This window comes from Sporothrix brasiliensis (genome assembly GCF_000820605.1).
Source record: "Sporothrix brasiliensis 5110 chromosome Unknown Cont20, whole genome shotgun sequence".
NCBI classification, from domain to species: domain Eukaryota; kingdom Fungi; phylum Ascomycota; class Sordariomycetes; order Ophiostomatales; family Ophiostomataceae; genus Sporothrix; species Sporothrix brasiliensis.
The window spans coordinates 5,050,046-5,073,754 of NW_024467139.1; the positions used below are offsets into that span (position 1 = coordinate 5,050,046).

General features: G+C 62.2%; 4 protein-coding genes across 4 annotated transcripts; 3 read left to right on the plus strand and 1 right to left on the minus strand.

The window, feature by feature from the left end:
* Positions 1-3,151: 3,151 nt before the first annotated feature.
* On the plus strand, positions 3,152-11,672 carry SPBR_06310 (polyketide synthase; the record flags this gene model as incomplete). Its single annotated transcript, XM_040764567.1, has 3 exons — positions 3,152-6,661; positions 6,751-8,740; positions 8,788-11,672. The coding sequence occupies 3 exons, from the start codon at positions 3,152-3,154 to the stop codon at positions 11,670-11,672; spliced, it is 8,385 nt and encodes a 2,794-aa protein (XP_040617326.1).
* An 837-nt stretch (positions 11,673-12,509) lies between these two features.
* Positions 12,510-13,871, plus strand: SPBR_07279 (uncharacterized protein; the record flags this gene model as incomplete). Its single annotated transcript, XM_040765533.1, has 1 exon — positions 12,510-13,871. The coding sequence occupies one exon, from the start codon at positions 12,510-12,512 to the stop codon at positions 13,869-13,871; it is 1,362 nt and encodes a 453-aa protein (XP_040617327.1).
* An 869-nt stretch (positions 13,872-14,740) lies between these two features.
* On the minus strand, positions 14,741-15,554 carry SPBR_07753 (uncharacterized protein; the record flags this gene model as incomplete). Its single annotated transcript, XM_040766007.1, has 3 exons — positions 14,741-15,189; positions 15,261-15,347; positions 15,428-15,554. 3 exons carry the CDS (start codon positions 15,552-15,554, stop codon positions 14,741-14,743), a joined length of 663 nt encoding a protein of 220 aa, XP_040617328.1.
* A 4,378-nt stretch (positions 15,555-19,932) lies between these two features.
* On the plus strand, positions 19,933-23,506 carry SPBR_06450 (uncharacterized protein; the record flags this gene model as incomplete). Its single annotated transcript, XM_040764706.1, has 2 exons — positions 19,933-21,404; positions 21,667-23,506. 2 exons carry the CDS (start codon positions 19,933-19,935, stop codon positions 23,504-23,506), a joined length of 3,312 nt encoding a protein of 1,103 aa, XP_040617329.1.
* Between the last annotated feature and the right edge of the window lie 203 nt (positions 23,507-23,709).

A 23,709-nucleotide genomic window follows, 5' to 3' on the forward strand; every position in this document is an offset into this window, starting at 1 on the left:
TCACAAGTCCATTCTCACAAGTCCATTGCTCATTTCACGCATGTAACGGCCATGGAACAAATCAATGCGGCGAATCGGGTTGTTTTTTCATTCTTTGATAGTTTTTCTTTTTGTTATTCTTTTTGTTATTCTTTTCTTATTTTTGTTTCTTATTTTTGTTTCTTATTTTTATCATTTCGGACCCTGACATGACATCTTATTTCGGATAAAGGCCGTGTACAGAATATCTCACAGCGTACATGTACTCCGTGAATACTGTCAGAAAAGACTGGTCAGCAAGGCGGTCAGTGCACTCGAGAACCGGAATAGACCACAGACCACAGACCAATATGTTGTACTCTTCCAGTCCAGCTTCCGTCGGCACAAACTACATGTATCCTACATCCGCCCGTTGTCTATTGTCCGTTATTAGCCGCTGTTGAATTTGTGCGGCGCAGATGGGCCACAGTTGACTCGTTCCGTTGGACCGCCTTGTCTCGCCTCACACCAAGCACAATGCGCCACCATGGCCAGGCTCGTGCGTCCCTTCTCGACGACGCATTCCTCCGTCTTTGTGATCTCATCGATCTAGATTCCATCCCTTGGCCAACAGAAATCTTCTCACATCGGGCCATCTCAGAACATCTCAGAACATCTCGGAACATCTCAGAACATCTCCGTCATGTCTTGGCGGTTCTTCGGACCTCTCGAGAGGATGGGTGTATTTCTGTGATCCGCAGCAGATGTCGACGTACTCCGTACTGAGCCGTCAGCTCGCGGCTCTCGCAAAATACATGAAATGCGCAAAATACAAAATACACAAGGGCGTTGGACCCTGCGTGCGCTTCCGCCGATACGGAATGCAACTGCAAGCTCAAGCCGCCGCGGCCATGTCCTTGCATCTATTCGTATCATGTCTTATCAGCGGGTGCGTACTGAGTACACGATGCCCTCGGATCGACGGAGACTGTCTTGTGAGCCATTGGTGCGTCGTGCGGCCAAAGTCCATCGTCCAGAGAAAAGGGAAAAGATCGTCACCAGCTCCACCGCACGGCGCACAGCCACTGGCGCTGGCACCCGCACTGCCCGTCTGGCCGTCTGCACCCAGTCGACTGGTCGCTGGAGGCAGCCTCCCGCTGTTTGGCGGTTGTCAGCACAGTATGCCCCGTTTCTGCCTGTCCTGTCCTGCCATCGCCATCACCATCGCCATCACCATCGCCATCACGCATCGACGCCTATGCACGTGCAGGTACACAGCACGCAGCATGTCGTATTGCGCGTCTTCTCGCCAGAGTCTGTGCATGCTCGCATGGTTCGTCCCTCGTGGTTCCCAGTTTCCCGGTTGTGGTCCTCGTTCCAATGTAAGATGTGTCGTATTGTATTTATCAATGGTCAGCCGTTGTGCTCACGTTTCTTATTCTCTTATTTTCTTATTCTTTTATTTTCTTATTCTCCATTTACAGCGCATGGAACATGCTGTACATCCGTCTTCGATTGACCCGTCCTCTGCTTATGCAGCCTATTTCCAGGTGTTTCGCAAAAGTCCCGTCCGTTCTTACCTTCTTACTCTCATTCTTTATTTCGTTTCTTTTTATTCCCAGTCACCTCCACTTCTCCACCCCCCCTTGTCCCTCGCCCCAAGTAGTCTCAGCTTTTCGTGCTCGGATCTAACTCTGCTCGCGTTTCTTACTTTCTTACGTCCTTTTACCTTTTACCCTTTTAGTACGACATGCGCCGTAGAGCGAATAGCTAATGAGTTAACTGTTTCGCTCCTCCGTTCTCCGTTCTCCGTTCTCCTTTCCCCGTTTTCCATTCTCCTTTTCCGCCAACCACATCCCTGCCCAGAGTTTGCTTTACCTTTTGTGTCCCTTTCCCTTTTCCCACCCTTTTCGTCCCATTTTTCCTGCCCTCCTCGCCGCCCTTTATCTCCGCAAGAGTCGCCAGAGTCGACCAGAGAGCAGAGGTGCGAGCAGCCATGGGAGATGCTCCTTTCCATTCTTGGGAGGATCCTCACTGAGACGGTCTGGCCCACACGCCCATGTTTTTGTAGCATGTCTGCGTCTGCGTCTGCGTGCGTCTGCGTCTGCGGGTTTGTAATTTGTAGTTTGTACTCCGTAGTTGTAATTTGTAGTGCTCTTCTACCCACACACCTCGTCTCTGACGACATCTTCACTTTGCTCTTCTCATCTCCGTCCCAGACGGTCTCGTTTCTGTTTCTGTTTCTGTTTCTGTTGTTGCCTCGATTTTGCCCATTCCATTTCTTTAGCTTGTCGTTTGTCGTTTCTCTCGCCCCTGGCTGCTCGTCGCCTCCCTCTGTCCTCTCACTCTCACCTCGCCTGCTCTCCCATCCGCCGAACGACAAGATAGCCTCCCTCTACCCATCCCCTGGGAACGCACAGCAGCGAGGCCCAGACACTACTGCAGCCCGGACGCCTCGCCGGACCCTCCACCTCCCCTCTTTCGTCGTCCTGCTCGCCCCCTTGCCTCTCGCACAAGTTCTCTCCTCCTCGCCCACGTCCTTTGCTCTTACACCCCTCCAGCTCGGCCACATGTACACCCACATGGACGCACACCGTGGTCGAGACCGAGACCAAGACACGACGTTCTAGACACGACGTCCTCGAACGACGTCTTCAAACGACCCAGCCAGGCGACACGCGGGCGACAGCATCACTTCAGCGCTCATCGGCAGCGCATCCGCAGACATATATCTCGGCCGGGCCACCCTTGTCCACTTGCCATTGCCATCCTTGCCATTGCCATCCTTGCCATTGCCATCCTTGCCATTGCCATCCTTGCCATTTTGACGGACACGACGGATCGTACCCATCTTTACCCAAGTGCTTGCCCTTGCCTTTCCTGGCGTCCTCCATTGTCCGGCTTTGTCTGGTGCCTCTCTTTTGGTAGTAGTCCAAAGCGCTCCTCTCCTTGTCGAGACCCTGTTCACATCGATCGCCAAGGTCCTGTGGACGTCTGTTGACGTCTGTTGACATCTGTTGATATTCGCAGACTGGCCTTGCACTGTTTTACTTTCTCCTTTCTGCTGTCATTCCTTCACTCTCACTTGACTTTCCTCACTTGACTTTCCTCACTTGACTTTCACTCTCCTCACTCTCCTCACTCTCCTCACTCACCTCTCACCTCTCACTCTCCTCACATCATCACACGCAACATGGCCAGTCCGGCCGACCCCGTGCCGCCGGTGGCCATCATCGGCCTGGGCGGCCGGTTCCCCGGCGAGGCCACCGATCCGCTGAAGCTGTACGACATGTGTGCCGCGGGCGCCGACGCATGGACGGAGGTGCCGGCGTCCCGGTTCAACCACGCGGCCTTTTACCACCCGGACCAGGCCCGCAACGGCGCCACCAACGTCACGGGCGGCTTCTATCTGCGCGACGACGTGGCCTTTTTCGACGCGCCGTTTTTCGGCATCACACAGACCGAGGCGGCGTCGCTCGACCCACAACAGCGGCTGCTGCTCGAGTGCAGCTACGAGGCGCTGGAAAACGCGGGCCTGGCGCTGGCGGACGTGGCAGGCTCGGACATGGGCGTGTTTGTGGGGTCCTTCTGCTTCGACTGGGCCAAGATGACGCTGCGCGACCCGGACGCCATCCCGCTGTACCACGCGACGGGCACGGGGCAGGCGATGCTGGCGAACCGGCTGTCGTACTTTTTCAACCTGCACGGGCCGTCGGTGACGCTCGACACGGCCTGCTCGTCGAGCCTGGTGGCCCTGCACCAGGCCTGCCAGGCGCTGCGCGCCGGCGAGTGCAGCACGGCGCTGGTGGCCGGCGTCAACTGCGCGCTGTGCCACGACTCGCTGGCGTCCATGAGCAGCATGGGCTTCCTGTCGGCGGCGGGCCGCAGCTTCACGTACGACCGCCGCGCCGCGGGCTACGGCCGCGGCGAGGGCGTGGCGGCGCTGGTGCTGCGGCGCGTCGACGCGGCCGTCGCGGCCGGCAACAGCGTGCGCGCCGTCGTGCGCAACACGGGCGTCAACCAGGACGGGCGCACGCCGGGCATCACGTTCCCGAGCGGCGCGGCCCAGGCGGCCCTGATCCGGCGCGTCTACGCGCAGGCGGGGCTGGACCTGGCCGACACGTCGTACGTCGAGGCGCACGGCACGGGCACGCAGGCCGGCGACCCCATTGAGGCGCGCGCGCTCGCCGAGACGTTTGGCGCGGTGCGCAGAGACGGGCCCGGGCCCCTCGTGGTCGGCTGCATCAAGACCAACATTGGCCACCTCGAGGGCGCGAGCGGCGCCGCGGGGCTCATCAAGACGGTGCTGATGCTCGAGCGCGAGACGCTGCTGCCCAACTGCGACTTCCGCGAGGCCAACGACAAGATCCCGCTGGCCGACTGGCACTTGACGGTGCCGACGCGCGTGCAGGCGTGGCGCGACGCGCTGGGGACGGGGACGACGTCGACGTCGACGACCACAGGGACCACAGGGACGCCGGCGGTCCTCCGCGCCTCCATCAACGGCTTCGGCTACGGCGGCACCAACGCGCACGTCATTGTCGAGAGCGCGGCCGACTTTTTGCGCGCACGCGGCATCGACGGCGGACGCTACGCCTTTTCCCACGGCCGGCCGGCAACACGACACCTGCCGGACCCTCTTGTCCACGACCACGACCACGGCCACGGCCACGAACATGACCGCCACAGCGCACTGGACGTGCCGGCCGACGCGCCCGACGCGCCCGACGCGCCCTCGCGGTCACCCTCGCCATCGCCGACGCCGTCCTCGCCCGACTCCGACGGCACGCCCCCGACGACCAACGGCGCCGTGTCGCCCACGTCCGAGACGCACAAGCCCGACGACGCCGCGCTGCCCGTGCCCCAGCTGTTTGTGCTGTCGGCGCACGACGCGGCCGCCGGCAAGGCGCAGGCGGCGCAGCTGGCCGACTACCTCGCGTCAGAGTCCACGGCCGCCGTCGCGGCGGCCGACCCCCGCCTGCTGTCCGATCTCGCCTACACCCTGAGCACGCGCCGCTCGGCGCTGCCGTGGAAGGCGGCCGTGGCGGCGGCGTCGGCGTCGCAGCTGGCGGCGGCGCTGCGCGACAGCAGCCTGCGCTTCCACCACACGCCAACGGCGCCAGCACAGGCCGCGCCGCGGGTGGGGTTTGTGTTTACGGGCCAGGGGGCGCAGTGGTTCGCCATGGGCCGCGAGCTGGCGGCGACGAGCGCGGTGTTCCGGGCGTCGCTGGACCGCAGCGCGGCGATCCTGGCGTCGTCGACGATGCAGGCGGACTGGTCGCTGCACGACGAGCTGCTGCGGCGCGACGCGGCCACGACGCGCGTCAACGAGCCGGCCGTGAGCCAGCCGCTGTGCACGGTGCTGCAGGTCGCGCTGGTCGACCTGCTGCGGTCGTGGGGCGTCGCGCCGGCGGCCGTGGTCGGCCACTCGAGCGGCGAGATTGGCGCGGCCTACGCGGCGGGCCTGCTGAGCCAGGAGGCGGCCGTGGCCGCCGCGTATTTCCGCGTGCCGCTCGACTCGGCCGCCGCCGACGCGTGCCGCGGCGGCATGGTGGCGCTGGCGTGCGACGAGGCGACGACGCGCGGGCTGCTCGCGGGCCTGCGCCGCGGCACGGCCGTCATCGCCTGCTACAACAGCCCGCAGAGCTTCACGGTGTCGGGCGACGACGCCGCCATCGAGGAGCTCGCGGCCGCCTGCACGGCCGCGGGCGTGCGCCACCGCACGCTCGTCGTCGGCTTCGCCTACCACTCGCACCGCATGGCCGCGGCCGCCGAGGCGTACCGCGCGCTGCTGCAGGCCAACGAGACGGTCGTCGGCGCGTTTGCCGAGCCGGTCGTCGCCGCCGACAGCGCGCGCGCCGTCGAAATGTACTCGTCCGTCACCGGCCGCAAGCTGCAGCCCGGCGCGCTGACGCTCGACTACTGGGTCGAGAACCTCGTGAGCCCCGTGCGCTTCACCGAGGCGCTGACGGCGCTGTGCTACGAGGCGCAGGCGGCGGCGGACACGGCTGCCGAGCCGCCCCGGGCAGCCAGAGCCCGCGTCGACGTGCTCGTCGAGGTCGGCCCGCACGCGGCGCTCGCCGGCCCCATCCGCCAGATCCTGCAGACGGAGGCGCCGCTCAGCAAGATTGGCGTGCTGTCGATGCTCCGCCGCGGCCAGGACGCCACCGCGACCGCGCAGCAGCTGGCCTGCGCGCTCGTCGAGCGCGGCGTCGCGGTCGACGTCGCGGCCGCCAACGCCGATGCGCGGCGGGAAGGGTCGGCCTCGTCGACGGCGCTTCCCCTCGTCGACCTGCCGCCATACCCCTGGAACCACAGCACCGCCTACTGGGCCGAGCCCCGCGACAGCATCCGCTACCGCCAGCGCGCGCACGGCCGCCACGACCTGCTGGGCGCGCCCGTGCGCTTCGGCAGCCCGCTCGAGCCGCGCTGGCGCCAGTGGATCCGCACGGCCGAGACGCCCTGGGTGCGCGACCACCGCGTGCAGGGGCTGGTCGTGTACCCGGCGGCCGGCTACATTTCCATGGCCATTGAGGCGGTGCGGCAGGTGGCCACGGCGCAGGTGGCCGCGGCGGCCATTGCCTCGTACGAGCTGCGGGACGTGTCGCTGGGCCAGGCGCTCATTGTGCCCGAGGGCCGCGACGAGGTCGAGGCGCTCGTCAGCCTGCGGCCGCAGACGGAGAGCGCCATGGACAGCTCGACGGTGTGGCACGAGTTTTTTGCTACTCGTGCGCGAGCAGCGCCACGACGGCGACGCCCATGGGCGCGCCGCTGACGGAGACGTGGGCGGAGCACTGCCGCGGCCGCATTGCGGTGCGGTGGGGGGTGGCGGAGGAGGCGGCGGACAAGGACGTTCTCGACAAGGACAGCGCCAGCGTGACCGACCACGCGGCGCTCGCGGCCGCGCGCGCCCGCCAAGACGCCGCACAGCGCCAGCGCACGCGCGATGCGTGCACGCGCGACGTCGACACGGCGGCGCTCTACGACCACTGCACGGCCATCGGCCTCGAGTACGGCCCCACATTTGCCAACCTGACGGCGGCGCGGGCCGGCGCGGCCACGCCCGCGGACCCCACGCACTACATTGCCGGCACCGTGGTGCTGCCCGACGTGGCCGCCGTCATGCCGGCGCGCCACCACAGCCCGCTGGTCGTGCACCCGGGCACGCTGGACGCGTGCCTGCACGGCATCATGGCGTTCCGCGACCTGCTGCAGGCGGCCATCATGCCCGTCTTCTTTGCGCACATCTCCATCGACGCCGCCCTCGCGCGCGTGGCCGCCGGCGACGCCCTCAACGTGTATCTGGGCGTCCAGCAGAGCGGCTTCCGCAACCTCGACATCCACCTCACGGCGTACGGCGGGACGGACGCCGACGCGCCGCTGATTCGCATGGACGGCCTGCGCATGACGTCACTGGCGGGATCGATGCCGTCGGGCGGCGGCGGTCACAACGGTCACAGCGGCAGCAGCGGCAACCCCCCCAAGACGTACTTCCAGGCCGAGTGGCGGCCCGACCCGGCGTTCCTGTCGTCGGCCCAGTTCGACGACCTCTGCGCCCACCTGATGCCGGACGAGGCCGAGAGCGCCGCGCTGCGCCGCCTCGACCAGGGCGCGTTCTACATGGCCGACGCGGCTGTGGCGCAGGTGCCGCCCGACGCCGTGCCCGCGCTGACGACCAAGGGCCGCAAGCTGTACGCGTCGCTGCGGCGGCAGCGCGACGCCGTGCTCGCGCTGCACGACGCGCTGCCCGGCGCCACGGCCAAGGCCGCGCCCGTGCACGCCGACGACATTGCGTCGTGGCCCAACGCGTCGCCCGCCGAGCGCGCGGCGCTGCTCGACGCGCTGGCGGCGACGGGCGCCGAGGGCCGGCTGCTGGCGGCGGTGGCGGCGCGCATGCACGAGATTGTGCTGGGCACGGCGGACCCGCTGGAGGTGACGATGCAGGGCGACGTGCTGGGGCAGTACTACGCGCACAACCCGCGCATGGCGCGGCAGTACCAGCAGGCGGCCGTGTACGTGGACCTGCTGGCGCACAAGAACCCGCACATGCGCATCCTCGAGATTGGCGCGGGCACCGGCGGCGCCACGCTGCCGCTGCTGCATGCGCTGGGCGGCGGCGGGGACGGGGACGGCCGGAACACGCTGCCGCGCTTCGCGTCCTACGACGTCACCGACATCAGCTCGGGCTTCTTCGAGGCCGTCCAGGCCAAGACGCAGCCGTGGGCGTCGCTGCTGCGCTTCCGCCGCCTCGACATTGAGCGCGACCCCGTCGCGCAGGGCGTCGCCGCCGGCGCGTACGACCTCGTCGTCGCCGCCAACGTGCTGCACGCGACGCGCAACATGGCCCGCACCGTGCGCCACGCGCGGCGGCTGCTGCGGCCCGGCGGCACGCTGCTGCTGATTGAGCTGGTGCGCGTGCCCCAGCAGCGCGTGTCCACGGCCGCCGTCGGCAACATCTTTGGCATCTTTGACGGCTGGTGGGTCGCCGAGGAGCCGCACCGCCAGGACTCGCCGCTGCTGGCCGAGGCGCAGTGGGACGCCGTGCTCAAGGCGGAGGGCTTCTCGGGGCTCGACGCGGCCGTGTGGGAGACGCCGGACGTGGCGACGCACCAGGGGACGACGATGATTAGCACGGCGGTATATGTCGATGGCGCCGAAGGCGGCAGCGACGTCAACGAGACGACGGAGACGGAGACGACGGGGACGGAGACGACGGAGGCGCCGGAGACGCCGGAGACGACCAACACCGTCACCGAGACAGAGCCCAACACCGACGCCCCCCGTCCCCACGACACCCCCCTCCTCGTCACCGACGACGCCGCCAACAAGCCGTGGCTCGCGTCCTTGGCCAAGGCCCTCGCCCTCGCCCTCCCCTCCCCCCCGGCACCGACGTCCCCGTGCACACCCTCGACGACCTGCCGCCCATCACCGACCGCCACGTGTGCGTCGTCTACCAGACCGACCCGCAGACGCTGGGCCCGCAGACGCCCGCCAGCATGGACAAGATGCGCGCGCTGTTCCTGCGGCCGGCCGGCACGAGCGGCGGCCGCGTGCTGTGGCTGACGCGCGGCGCGTCCGACGGCGCGAGCGCGCCCGACTTTGCGCTCGTGCAGGGCCTGCTGCGCACGCTGCGCGTCGAGCTGGGCGGCCGCCTGGTGCACCTGGACTTGGACGTGGATGTGGACACGGGGGCCTCGGCGGCCGAGCAAGACCCCTCCGTCCACACGGTGGCCCGCGTGTATGCCAAGTCGTTTGGCCGCGCGACCGACATTGCCACCGACGGCCGCCCCGCGGACGTCGAGCTGGAGCTGGCCGTCCGCGGCCGCCACGCGACGGTGCACATCCCGCGCTACGACGAGGCCCGCGCGCCCTCGGACTACGTGGCCGCGCGCACGGGCCGGCGCATCGCCGTGCCCGCGTCCCCGGTGCAGCCCGGCCGCCACCTGCAGCTCATGGTGGGCCAGCCCGGCCTGCTGGACAGCCTCTACTTTGACGACGCGGACGCGGACGCGGACGCCGACCTGCCCGACGACCACGTCGAGATCGCCGTGCGCGCCGCCGGCCTCAACTTCCACGACGTCATGGTGGCCATGGGCCAGATCGAGACGCGCGCGCTCGGCCGCGAGTGCGCCGGCGTCGTGCGCCGCGTCGGCCGCGCCGTCACGGCGGTGCGCGTCGGCGACCGCGTGGCCGCGCCGGCCGACGGCACCTTTGCCACGACGGTGCGCTGCGCGGCGTGGCGCGCGCAGGTGCTGCCGGACAGCCTGTCGTTTGCGGCGGCGGCGGCGCTGCCCATTGTGCTGTGCACGGCGCTGCACGCGGTGCGCATCACGCAGCTGGCGGCGGGCGAGACGGTGCTGATCCACGCGGCCTCGGGCGGGCTGGGCCAGGCGCTCGTGCAGCTCTGCCAGCAGCGCGGCGCCGTCGTCTACGCGACGGTCGGCACGCCGGCCAAGAAGCAGCTGCTGGTCGACCAGTACGGCCTGGACCCGGCGCACATCTTCAGCAGCCGCGACGACGGGTTCGCCGACGCCGTGCGCCAGGCCACCGGCGGCGCCGGCGTCGACGTCGTCTTCAACGTGCTGGCCGGCGAGCTGCTGCGCGCGTCCTGGCGCTGCGTCGCCGCCTTTGGCCGCTTCGTCGAGCTCGGCAAGCGCGACCTCGGCCGCAACGGCCGCCTCGACATGGCCCCCTTTGCCCGCAACGTCACCTTTGTCGCCGTCGACCTCGTCGCCCTGCTCGCCGCGCGCCCGCGCTACGGCGCCGCGCTCTGGGCCGACAGCATGGACCTCGTGCGCGCGGGCGTCGCCCGCGCGCCCGCCCCGCTCACCGCCTACGCCTACGCCGACGCCGTCGCCGCCCTGCGCACGATGCAGGCCGGCCGTCACGTGGGCAAGCTGGTGCTGGTGCCGGAGGCGACGGAGGCGACGGACGCGACCAAGACAGCTGTCGTGCTGACCGCCCCCGTCATGTCGCCGCGCGTCCCCCCCGTGCGCCTGCGCGCCGACGCCAGCTACCTCCTCGTCGGCGGCCTCGGCGGCATCGGCCGCGCCCTCGCCGCGCGCATGGTCCACGCGCTCGGCGCGCGCCACCTCATCCTCCTGTCGCGCGGCGACGTCGTCACCGACGTGGCCGCCGCCGCCGTCGCGGACCTGCGCGGCCGCGACGGCGGCGGCGCCCGCGTGCACGTGGCGTCCAACTGCGACGTGGGCCGCGGCGACCAGCTCGCGGCGGCGCTCGCGGCGGCGCAGGCGGCCGGCTTCCCGCCCGTGCGCGGCGTCGTGCACCTCGGCCTCGTCATGGAGAGCGCCCTCTTCCAGGACATGTCCAGCGCCGCCTGGAACCACTCGCTGTGGCCCAAGGTCGCCGGCACCTGGAACCTGCACCGCCAGCTGCCCCAGGCGCCCGGCGCGCTCGACTTTTTCGTGCTGCTGTCGTCCATGGTCGGCACCATTGGCAACCCCAGCCAGGCCGCCTACGGCGCCGCCTCCACCTTCCAGGACGCCTTTGCGCGCTACCGCCGCCGCCGCGGGCTGCCGGCCACCACGCTCGACCTCGGCATGGTCACGGGCATCGGCTACGTGGCCGAGCACGGCCAGGTGCAGCAGACGCTGCGCTCCCAGGGCTTTGAGGAGATCAGCGGCGACGAGTGCCTCGCGCTCGTCGAGTCGGCCATGCTGGGGGGTGACGAGGACGGGTTGGAGGCTGCCGGGACCGCCTGGTCCGCCAACTACGTCACCGGCCTCGGCCTCGGCCGCTACGCCGGCGGCGACCCCGCGCGCGCCATCTACCAGGACCCGCGCTTCGCCATGGCGCGCCGCATGGCCCTTTACGCCGCCGCTGGTACCAATGCCAATGCCAATGCCGATGCCGATGCCGACCCCGGTACGAATGACACGCCCACGCGCTCCCTCCGCGAGGCCGTGCGCCAGGCCGCCTCCCTCGCCGACGTCGTCGCCCTCCTCGCCGCCGCCCTCCGCGCCAAAATCACCGCCCTCCTCATGCTCGCCGCCGAGGACGACCTCGACCCCCACAAGCCCCTCAGCCAGTACGGCCTCGACTCCCTCATCGCCGTCGAGCTGCGCAACTGGGTCAGCAGCGAGATGGAGGCCACCGTGCCCGTCCTCGAGTTCCTCGGCAGCCGCACCACCCAGTCGCTGAGCGGCTTCATTGCCCGCCAGTCGCGGCTGGTCAAGAAGGAGTTGCTGGAGTGAGGGTGTGTGGGGGGGGGGGGGGGGTTGTGTGGGCTTTGATTATTGTGCTTTCTGACTGTTCTTACTCTTCTTCTCTTGTTCTTCTGTCCACGCATTGCATCGTTGGGTTCTACATGGTTCATTAGATTTGTTTGCGTTCTTTCTTGCGTTCTTGTTTTGCGTTCAAAGGTTCAATGTCTACTGTTTGCTTTTCTACTGTGGTTGCGATGATTTTCGCTGCTATTTCCTTAATTTTAATACTTCTTTACACCATACAGAGAACAGTAACTCGTCACGAACCAGATGCCGTGGAAAGTAGAAAAGCCATGCAAAGCAGAGCGATAGAATAAACAAGTTGTCTTTGCAGTCTTTTCGTCGGTATGTTAAATTCAACTGACTAAACAAGTATCCTCTGCCTGCCTTTCCACAGCAAGTGTCAGCAGTCTAAACCAAGGCTCTTTGGCTGGCTGTTGACGGCAGCGGGAGCGCATGGCGGATTCGACACACTCTTTGAGCGATGGCTGGCGACAGATGACCCAATGGAGGTCAGCTATGTGAATACAGCAGGTCGCCCGGTGTGAATGATATGATTTATTCGTACACATAGTACATTATTATTAAGAAAGAACCACCATAAGACTTCAGCCGTTATCAGCTTCGTCTGTGGCTGTGCCATTCTCGCCCCGGCCGCAGCATGCATATTCCCCCTCCGCCAACCAGATTCGGACACCAGCCAAATTGCGACGCTGGCAGCCTTAGGTCGCTCGACAAACATGCATTTTTCAGTCGCGACATACCAGACCTTCCCGACCTTCTCGACATCCGCACCGACGCGCAAACAACAAAGCAACAATGACAATGGCGGCCCCGGCGCATCGGAGCGAACCCGAACCCGACGACGAAGAGCGCGAGCTGGCGCGGCAGATCCTGGTGCTGGAGCGCAAAGCCAAGCTGCGCCAGCGGCTCCGGCAGCTGCAGGAGGCCGAAGCGGCCGAGGAGGCCAAGGAGGCCAAGGAGGTCCGCGACAGCCTCGCAGCGCGAGCGCACGCGCGTGCGAGCAACGCGGTCGAGCCCGAGGACAATCACGTCATGGGCCGCCAGCCTCTGCCATTTCAGCGACAACACCAACTGTTGGAGGAGGAGGAGGACGACGACGACGACAAAGATCCAGATAAAGTGCCAGGCGCACTGCAGACGGAAACGGCCCTGCCGCTTCGGCCTGCGCCCCCCGCGCCCGGCCCGCAGACCCAACAGGGCCGCCCAGACTTCTGGTCCTTGTCCAAGTTTGGCCTGCTGGCCTGCGTCGACACGGCAATGGGCTCCTCCCACGCGGCGCAGCCGCCGCCCACACACGCCGTCGGCGTGGCCCTTAATGCGCAGTTTGACCCGACCTTTTACGTCGTGCGCGCGGCCGACGGCGGCGGCGGCGACGACGAGTGGACGCTGCCGGCCGGCCATGTGCTGGGCGTGACGTGCTCGTACAGCCTGACGGCGCTGCGGCGCGACGCCGGGCCGCTGCTGTTCCAGCCAGGGGGCGGCCGGCGTGCCGTCCGCGTGCTGGAACTGGCGGTCCACATCAAGGTCATGTTTGCGGGCCACGCGCCGCGGAATGTGGCCCTGCGCCGGGGGTCGCCGGCGACCCGACTGGCCAGAGCAGCCGGCGGGACGGCCGGCACGACGGGCACGACCGACACGACCGACACGACACAGACAGCCGGCAACGACCGGGCGCGGCGTGTGGTCCTGGCGCCCAAGCCTCACGCGACGTCGCTTAGCCAGCAGAGCCTGTGGTGGACCAGCGTGCACGACGCGGACAGCGACGGCCGGATCCGGGGCAACCGGAGCCGCAGCGGGCGTCTGCCGCAGTGGACAGCGTCGTCGCCGCGCGAACACCGCTTCGAGCTGGAGATGATTATGAAGAAGCCCCCGCCCAAGGAGGCGACGGAGGGGCCGTCCAGCCCAGCAAAGACAAAGACGAAGACGATAACAAAGACGAAGACGGCGTCGGCGTCGGCACCACTACCCACAGGCACAGGCGCTCGTGCCGACGCCAAGCCAGTCGCGCGCGGCCACATCCACTTGTGCATCGAGCTGCTGGCCAACGTGGGCGACGGCGAGTGGCTCAAGGTGGCACACCGCAAGTCGGAACGGCTGACGATCCGCAGCGGCGGGTCCCCGAATCCGGACACATGGACGCCGACCCCGGAGGGGACGGTATAGCCGGCCACGAGACAGGATGGGTGGATGTGTTCCGACTATTAGCTAAACCATGACAACGTGCGACTACAAGAATAACAGAACAACAAAGCATTCCTCTGTCGTGTGGTCTTTGCTACCTGCCGTACGCTCTCTGCTCATCCCTCTATCGTGTGGTCTTTGCTACCTGCCGTACGCTCTCTGCTCATCCCTCTATACCTTATCTCCCCTCTTCTCGTGTGTTCACCATTGATGCCACTTGCGTTTCGGACCGTGAAAACGGCCCTTGCCGGGACTACGCGGGTAGAATGGGTCCTACAAATGTATTTTATTGGCCAGTGTACACTAGCGTGCTCTGGAGAGGGCAGGAGCGCATGCCGCACCGTATAGCATATATCTGCATCACATCGATGAAAGACGAGTCGGCCATCAAAACTACAAAGACGACGGTGAGAGAGTAAGAGATCCACATGACCCGGCCCGTGGATAACCCAAATTGGGTTGGTGGTTCCGACGCTGCAGAGGAAGCAGATAGCAACTATGGCCGGTTACAATACACGGAATGAACGAATTTATGACGTGGTCGTCCTTGTGAGTGCGAAATGTCTCGTTTATCGGTAGTTGCTATGTTCTAGAAAGGTCAACCTCTGATTCATTTCTCCTGGCTTTCTGTTTTTGACTCGGTTCAGAATGCTTCCGCTCAATCTCTTAATAGTTTGTTCGCAGTATAGTCGCCACCTAATACGCTATCTACTACCGTGCACGAAAATACCCATATACTTAAACGGCCGGCCGCGTTTACCAGTCCATACTTATCATTCTTCTCTGTCAAGGCCACTTTCCCATTTTTCGTAGTCCGAATAGGACTCCCAGCCCCCAAGCCCCCACACCGTCTACTCCGCCTTGACGCTGGCCTCAACGTCGCTCGAGCACAGACCAAACGACGCGCCGGCTGCCGAGATGGTCGACCGCGCCCCCTCCGCCGCCGCCTCTTCGTACTGCGTCTGGTTCCAGTACAGCTGCGTCACGTTTGTGTAGCCTTTGACCGGCACCCACTGGAAGCCCTGGATGTGGACGGGCGTCGACGATGGCACGGCCGCCGCCGACGAGGACGACGGCAAGTTGTACCACATGACAAACCCGTACGCCGCATAAAAGCCCCACGTCGTCTCCCCGGTGCCCAGCGTCGCGTTGCCGCCGTCGACAAACCCGACAGGGGCAAACGCACCCGCCGTCACGTTGATGTACAGGTTCTGGTCGAGCGACGCGTAGTTGTGGAAGCCGTTCTTGCGTGCCGGCTGGATGGGGTCCAGCGGCGCGCCTGAGTGGCTGGTCACCGACACTGTTCTGTGTGTGAGAAGGAGCGGACATTGGACATACAACGAGCGAAGAGAGAATGCAAAAGGAACCTACAGTACAGGGGGAACGAGTCCTTGGCGGCGAACGCGTCAAGGCTCGTCGACGTGGTGCCGTCGCCCGTCGTGTTGCGGTAGATGAAGCCTTGTCCCAAGTCAGTTGTGGTCCGAGAGTATGTCTGACCAGTGTTCGCATGTCATCCTTTCGTTTCTTTCCGGACATACCGTCGGCATAGATGTTGTCGGTGCAGACCAGAACCGAACTAATGGCCGTGGACCCGGCACCGTGAGCAAGACCGGCGAACGACAGCAGCGCCGCCGCCGCGACAATCGAGGTCCCCTGTGACAGCATTTTGAACGACTTGGATGGTGAAGAGAAACGTATTGCTCAGATGCGCAAAAGTGGGATGAGGATGGCCCGGATATTTAAAGACAATATCAGCTGCCCGGGTAAAGGAAGAGCCAAACAAAAGCCAGCGAGCCACACGGTCGAGGAGAGGGACATACGGAAACAATTTATATCTCCCGCTCTAAACGAGCCGGCGCCCGTCTCTCGAGCGTCAGAACAGAAGCGTCCCGTGCGTCCAGGTGATGGGTTTCTGATTAACCATCTGGTCATGCCTTATAATTCGTCCCTTGTCGTCATCTGCATGCTGTTCTTTGGCCCTGGAAAGGCTCGTCTCCTCGGGCACTCACTGCATCAGCCCCCTTTTCTTTCTTCTTCCCTCTCGTTTGCGATATGCGCTGTGTTCCCGGACCCCGGTTCGCGCTGACCCAACTAGCAAGCGGCACAGTCGTCGTCATCTATTTTTTTATATCTGCAACCACGGCAGGCGCTTGGCACGCTATGGATCATCCCCTCCTTATAGGATGAAGTTGACCTGTGCTAGCTGTGCTTCACCATGCTCTGTATGTGTGGCATGTACGGAATACAAGGAGAACCGTCAACGCAACGTGGGCGGGCGAAGGAAGAGTTGGGTCGAAACAAAGGCACCCAGAAAACGAACCAAATCGGTCAGCCAAACACCTCCAACGCCGACGTCGACAAATCAGATGTCGACATGAACAAAACCAAAACATGCACGTTTTAGGGGATCGACGGAATTACGGATGGGCGCAGGGACAGGAGGCGGCACAACAAATAACGAGAAATGCGAACCCAGGACTTTGAACCCAGAACCTGGAACCAAAGAACCAAAAATCCCAGAACCGCAGAACCGCAGAAATCCGGCCAAAATCACACAAAGCGCAAGGCTGCCTGGCCGAGGGATGCTATACTTGACCGTCCGCTCGTCCGATCATGCCGGACAAACAACACAAAGGCCAGAGAAAACAATAATTTTGGGTCCGTGGTCATTTGTTTGCAGGGTCAGACCTCATGCTTGGAGGCACCCCAATTGTGGCTGCGATGTGGAGCAGCGTCTCCGCGAGCCCAGTTGGGCGACTTTGCCCCGCCAGTGAGATCTGCCGTTGCTTGCCGGAACGCCGGCATGGGCCAAAACAGAAGGTTTTGGAACATGTCGAGTCAGCTGAACAGCAGTATTGTTATGTAGGTCTACGTAGTAAGGACTCTTACTGCGTAAATCTAAACTCTAACGAAATGCAGGGCACCTCATATATTAAGGTTTTCTTCACGCCGCCCTTAATAAAAGCATCAATTAGAGGAAGATCGGCAACAGCTAGAATAACCATTAACCAGGTCGACATTAACACAAGCGATGATTCCAGACTCGAGGATCATCAGCCAGGCGGGTGGAATACTTTGCGTGTCTTTTCACACATCCCTGCACACATCATGCGTGGGCAACCGAAGACGGGATGCTCTCTTGGCGACAGCGCTTCATCCTCTCTCGTTTTTCGTTCCGCCTTCTTCGCCAATAGAAAGGGCTCGGCGGCGGGATGACGCGGATGGCGTCGACACGCGGTGACGACACATTTTCTGCGTCTGGGTCTGTGCTTCTCCACAGGTCTGAGCATATACGCTCCTCGCAGTCTGTGTTGGACCACGCAATCCCTCCTCACCTTTGGTAACCCATTTGTCATAAGCATACTCATGTTAGAAATCAAACTGATCGTACGATGCACCAATAATGTAAGCCGCAACTGCATGTTTCACTAGTCTGCCGCCTCTGGACCCAGAAGACCTTCCCACGTTGCGATTTTGGGTGGATTGGAGCGGATGTGGATCGAATGAAGAAAACCGTGGAGAAAGGGTGAAATGTTGTGCCGTACATGGTATTATTGAAGAATTAAAGGTTTCTTTATGCCTTCTGGTATGAGAGTAATGTTGTTTTTTAAATAAAAATAAGTAAAACAATTGCGTTTTTTTTTTAAATAAATAAGAAAAAAAAGGAATGCAAAATTTATCTTCCACACATCCGAACAAGGCCCTGTGAATCGCACGTGCAGGTTTACGGTACAGAAACAGATCAAAACGCGATCAACGGTGACATTAACAGAAATCAACGGCAAGAAAACAAATAAGCGAATGTGAATGAATGGAAGGTAAAGGTTTGCCGTAGTAAAGCCAGCGAGTGTCTCATGCGCCGATTGATCGCTGGAAACGGTCGTTGCAGAGAGAACGACATACTCAATCCTCGAGCTGGTTAGCCTCTAAATCGAGCCAGCGAGCTACCCAGTGGCATCGCAGCTTCAAAGATGTAAAAAATTCAGCAAATCAAGTCTGCCTCTTCCCGTTTACTCCATTCTACGGCTCACTGGCTACAGAATTGGCTACATATTGTACTACTGATCGTGAATCCCATTTACAGATTGCACATTTTGTGCACTGATTTATGTATGCAGCTTTACGATTTGCGCTTCTACAGCCCTCATTCAGCTTGAACAGGTCGTTCCTGCCAACGGTATCGTCGCGTCACTTAAGGAGAGAACGATGACCCGCACTGGACTGTCATTTCTCAAGCCCGATTTTCACTTAATTTGCAATGAAAGCATATTATTTCTCCTCCCTCAGGAATCGTCTCTTCTTACGCGGGGCAGGAACGGTCTTCACAATGAGATGCCAAAAAGGGGAAACTGCCAGGCTTAGCCAGGTCCACGGCCACACGCGCCTTCCCTAGCGTCCCCGGCGGGGCGGAGCGAGTCCACATTGGCGCCAGCCCCACCAAAATGTTTTGTTCACCTTTGTGGCCAGCCACGACGATGTTTCGATGTTGTTTTCGTCGTTTGGGTCTGTTGGTCTCGTCTTGTCGACTTCTTGACAATTCTCGTGTTTCAGCCGTGCTGCGACATATCGAGGTAGAGGCTGCAAGTCTCCTTCTCGACCTTCAAGTCTAAACCAAAAGGACCTCCTCACGGATATTGAGTGCCTGCTACTTGCCTCAGGCTGTGCGCGCTCTGACCGTTCACTGCTCAAAATGGGAGCGCCCATCTTTCTTCTTGTCAACACATTAACGGCCTTGTCGTTTTGAAGGCCACATACCGAGATTTATGTATGCGTGTGGGGGTGGCGTCGGGTCTCGACACAAAGGACGGCTTCAAGCACGAGAAACAGTCGCCTATTTCTCTCAGTTGGCGCCTATTTTACAGACACGTCCCAATTCAGACCGTTCCTGGATCACCCTGCAATCATCCTTCACACCTGCACACCTTTCAAAAGTAAGAGGGAAGGAGTCTTGTTTATGTAGGCGACTTGGTCTGGCAAATCGGTGGCCATGATGGGCCGTGGCCCACTGCACATTCCGAAACCACTAATCAGTTTTGGACTGTTCCCCGATAGGCGCCTTGGGGCCGCCTGGAGGCCTGAGGGGGTGAGGCTGAAAAGTGAACTGCCATGATTGGCGAGATGCTGCGCCTTTCCTCAAGAAACCCTAGATTTGGACTAGCGCCATCACGTGTGGTTTATTTTGGGTCGCTCCTTCTTCGCGCCTGACTGGAGAAGACGCCCAAACTAGTCCAAAGGACGCCTAGCGTGATCAATAGTGGGCTCTTCCGTCCCCAAGACTGCACTTGCACTGTTTTGCACTGCCATCAACACTACAATAGAGGCCAGCGGCTAAAAAAGGCGACGAAAGGCTGAGGATCCAGCAAGTTGTACAAAAGAAAGGGTCCTGGGCGCAAGGCAGAACGCATGATTCGCCTCTAGTCTCTCCATTTTACCATTTTCAAACCAATTCACCTCGTTTCTTTTGACAATCGTTGAGATTCTTGTCTGGCTCCTCCATTTCCGTCGCCACTCGTACCTTCCCTGGCCGTTTCTCGCGTTGTTTACGGTGAAGCTGTCGCACCTGCCTGTTCACTGGCTTTGGCTTTTGTAGTGGTCGCTCTTTCCCCTCTTTCTCACAACCGCAGCCACATTGCTGCTTGCTGAGCTGCGTCGCTCTTTCCCTGGCTCTCACGTTGCGCCTTCCGTTTCTCTTTGCCTTCTTCGATCTTTGCGTTTGCCCCTTTTTCTTCGTCCTTGATCTTAGCTTGCCCCGTCTTGGCCTCCGCTGCCACTTCACCGCGATTCCATCATCGCCCCAGGCGTCTGCGTCTCCCTCGAACCGCCCCATCCTTACCGAGCTTGACTTAGACTCAGAGCACCTGTCTGGCAACTCCAAAGTTCAACCGCACCGCCCACTCTTCTGCCAAGGGATCCTATGGACAACACTACGAACAATGTCATGAACACCATCTCTCGCAATCCTCCCTACTTCGGGCACGATGAGACGGAACCGCCGTCCACTCTGGGGCCGTTGTTCGTTCCAGGGTCGTATCCCACCACCGCTATGACCATGGCGGCCGGCGGAAACGGAATCCCAGAGCATCTCCTTGCTTCGGGCATGGACTTGCGTCCGGGCAGTAGCACCAGCTATCTTCGACCGACATCCCAGGGCAACACGTCCTTCCTGGGCTTGAGCAGGCCGGCCACGCCGTCATTGCAGCCGCTCGCCATACCTGGTGGAGGCCATCTGCTTCCACAGCAAGGCATTCAACACGGCCCGCAGCCTAGTGGCTATCTGGGTGGCCTGCCGCCGTCTCACGACTTTGCCTTTGCCGGAATGCAAGAAAGTCAAAGTCCTCTCTACAACCAGACCCAGACCGACAGCTATGTCTCGACGCCGGCCAGCGCCCGGCATTTAGTCTCCGCGCCGCCACATGCGGTCTTCTCTTTTGACGGCCGGAACTTCCCTGTCAATACTGTCAATAATGGCTCGTTCAGCGCCGGTGGGTACTACGGAATGCCCAGCAGCAATCCGTTTGGCAGCTTCAGGAACAGTGGCGTCGCCGTCGGCCCGCTCTTCGATCCGTCCACCGGCGAGACCAGCCACAACCCAATCCAGGCCTATCCATCCCCTGCCTCTGCCACCCTCATGTCCCAAAACCTCTCGCAGGCATCCCACACCTCGCATCTCTCTGTTCACTCGGCACCTCCCTCAGCCACTGTCGCCTACCACCCCCAATCCTTCCCGTCCACCTACGCGAGGCCTCACCACATGGCAGGCACCTCACCGGCAGGGATGTACCTGCCTAACGGCCTGCAGCCGCCTCTCCTCCCCACATCACCGTCGCCTTTTCCCCCAACACAAGACAACGGAGAGGTGCTGTATGGGGTCGGCGTACAAAACATGCCCTCTGCCGTGGCTACGCCACTCTCGTCTCCGATGCCCCAGGGCTTGGCCCAGTCGGACTTTGTCGTTTCACAGAACTCGCCGGACATTGATGTCGAGCTGCCCGAGGCCGAGTTCTCCCAAAACACAGTCAACGCGCTTGTTGAGGCGAACAGCCAGTACGCGCCGTCGCTGCCCGTCCTGACGAGCTTCCAAAGCCAGACAGCCCAAGAGCCACGTCCGCAACCTGCCCACATCGGCTACGGCCCGTCTGTCCACCACCCTGTCACGCCAACGCGCAAGCCGAGCCAGTTGACGGCGACCTCGGACAACAGCTCCGGTTTGGACTCGTCCTCGCCCCTGTCGTCGGTCTCGGTGGCAGCTGCCGACGGCCATCAACAGCCCAAGTTCCGCTCGGCTCCCGCATCGGCTCCGGCATCGGCTGCCGGCGACGTCGCCATGACGAAAAAAGTGGCGGGCGTGCCTGTCTCCATGCAGAACCACTTCAACGTCGGCACCGGCATCCACAACGTCAACAATGCCGAGGGCAGCAACGCCAAACGACGCCGCTCCGACGACCTCGATGGCGCCACCGGCTTGTCCAAAAAGATGGCCAAAGGCAAAAAGGCAGATGGCTTGAGTTGCGTCCCGTGCGCCATAAAGCGGAAGAAGGTATGTCTTCGCCTGCCAGTTGCTTGATTTTTCTTCCCCTGACACACCTCGTCTGACTCTTGCTTCTTTGATAGTGCGACAACGGTTCTCCCTGCGATAAATGCCAGGGCAAGACTGCGGCGTACCCCATATGCGTCAGCCAAGACTTTTCCGAACAAAATGTCTTTTTAGACGGTGCGTAGACACAAAACACAGACAAACGCATGTTCCATATTGCATAGCCGCATTCGATGCTAACAGACTGGCACGTCTAGGTCTTCGCAGCGATCTGAAAGAAAGAGCAATCGGGATGATTGCTGGTGACAAGGCCATGTCGATGAATTACACATCAGATCGTGGCTTTCCGCTTGAGCTGTTGTCTGAAGTGAAGTTTGGCAACGGCGATGTGTACAAGCCGCTCCTGATGGGCGATCCGTCGGAGGACAAGTCTCTGAACAAACCGTTCTACCAAGCCAGCATCCTGTTGCAGGCGCACGAGTTTTTGACGATACAGTCCAGCAGTGGCCTCCCCAATGCACTCAACTTTACACCCGAGGTGGAAGACAACCTGCGCCTAATGCAGGCCCTCAGCGCCGCTCGCGCATTCCGTTTCATCAAGAAAATATTGAACAAGAATCGGATGAACGACGAGACGCCAAAGCGCAGCCGACGCGCGCTCAATCTACTGATTCGACTCTGCATGTTCTTTGAACAGACGCTCGCCTATGAAAAGATGCAGCGCAAGGAGAGTCTGCCCTTGACCGACAAGCTGGCAGCGCAGCACCGGGACCTCTCGTACCACCTTGCGTACCGCGTGCGCTTCATGGCGGACTACACCTACGGAGAGCAGAGCGGCCTGTCCAAGTTTGTGGAGATCAGCGCCGAGAGCGTCAATCTGAAAGAAGGGTTCTGGGACTTGCTCCAAGCTCTGCGCAACGATCCGTCACATTTTTTGATGGAGCCAGCTGGAATGCATCTCGGCGCAGAGGGCTGGGACATGGAGAAGAATCTCCATGCTCCGACGACCGCTGCCGGAAACGGCGACGCATCCGGAGCCTTGACCACACCGGCCGCCTTTGACACAGCGGCCAACTCGCCTACCGCGGCAGATCGGCCACACATTCTTGTGACCCGTCCCACTGGCCTCGGAACACCGGCCGTCCAGGCGCCGGGGCCGACCAACGACCAGAAGATGAACCTGACGGAAAAGCTGACGGCCAATTTGGGCCGCTTGGGACGTAAGGAGAGGAAGCGGAAAGACGATGACATGTGGGTGGATTCGCGCGACATCCCGGACGCCGACATCATCTTTCGCGTACGCACCCCTGTCCACGACGACAACTTCGACGACCTCATCTGCCTGATGCATGACGTGCACATTGACGCCGGCGAAGGCAGCGCCCACGGCCATGGCGTACCACACCCATCACACCATGCACAGCAGGTACGCGACGACGGCCAGATGTTCTGCACCAGCCCCGTTGGCGACGACTTGCAGTGGCCGCCGTCCAGCGATGCGCGCAGCCCCAGCGACTTCTTCGACGGTCTCGACATGAGCACGAGCAGCGTCCACAACAGCTTTGACGACGGCACGGGGGGGGACGACAGCGCGGCGCTCGACGATCTCTATGACATGGATGGGGACCGCGTGCTGGCCGTCAGCTTTCGTGCGGCGCAGGACGCGGATGACGCCGAACACCGCTTCGACTACGGCACGGAGAGTACTTCGGTCGCCACGAGCGGTGCTGCCGTGCATCCCGACGTCACCGAAGCGGCCGATGCGGCCGATGCGGCCGACGCAATCGCTGCTTCACCTCAGACGGCCGGTCCCATAACGGGCCCAGTGGCTGTCGACGTCGACGCAAGCGTAGATGCTGGCCCTGTCCTCACCACTGCCCCCGCTGCCCCCGCTGCCCCGTCTGCTCCCTCGGCTCCGTCGGCTCCATTCGTCTCGTCTGCACTGGCGAGCGAGAGCGGATCCGTGTCTCGGCGCCCGTCCTCGGCCCGGTCGTCCCTGCTGCTTGCCCGCTCGCGCAGCATCCGCACACTGGCCAAAGGCAAGAGTGTCGTGAAGAAGCTGCTCGGCCGCAAGGGGCAATAAGCGACTGTCCCATTGTCACCGTCGGATCACTCTCCATCCTTTACCATACGTTGAGGGCGGCTCTCTGTTTCAACTGACCTGGCGTTTTCATGTTTATTCTCTTATTTCTTTGCTTCTTATTCTTGAGCAAGTTACTTATTGCAGAAGTCACAGCCATGGGCGACGAGTCTCGTGCTACTACGCACCTGTTTTGGGGGTTGTCT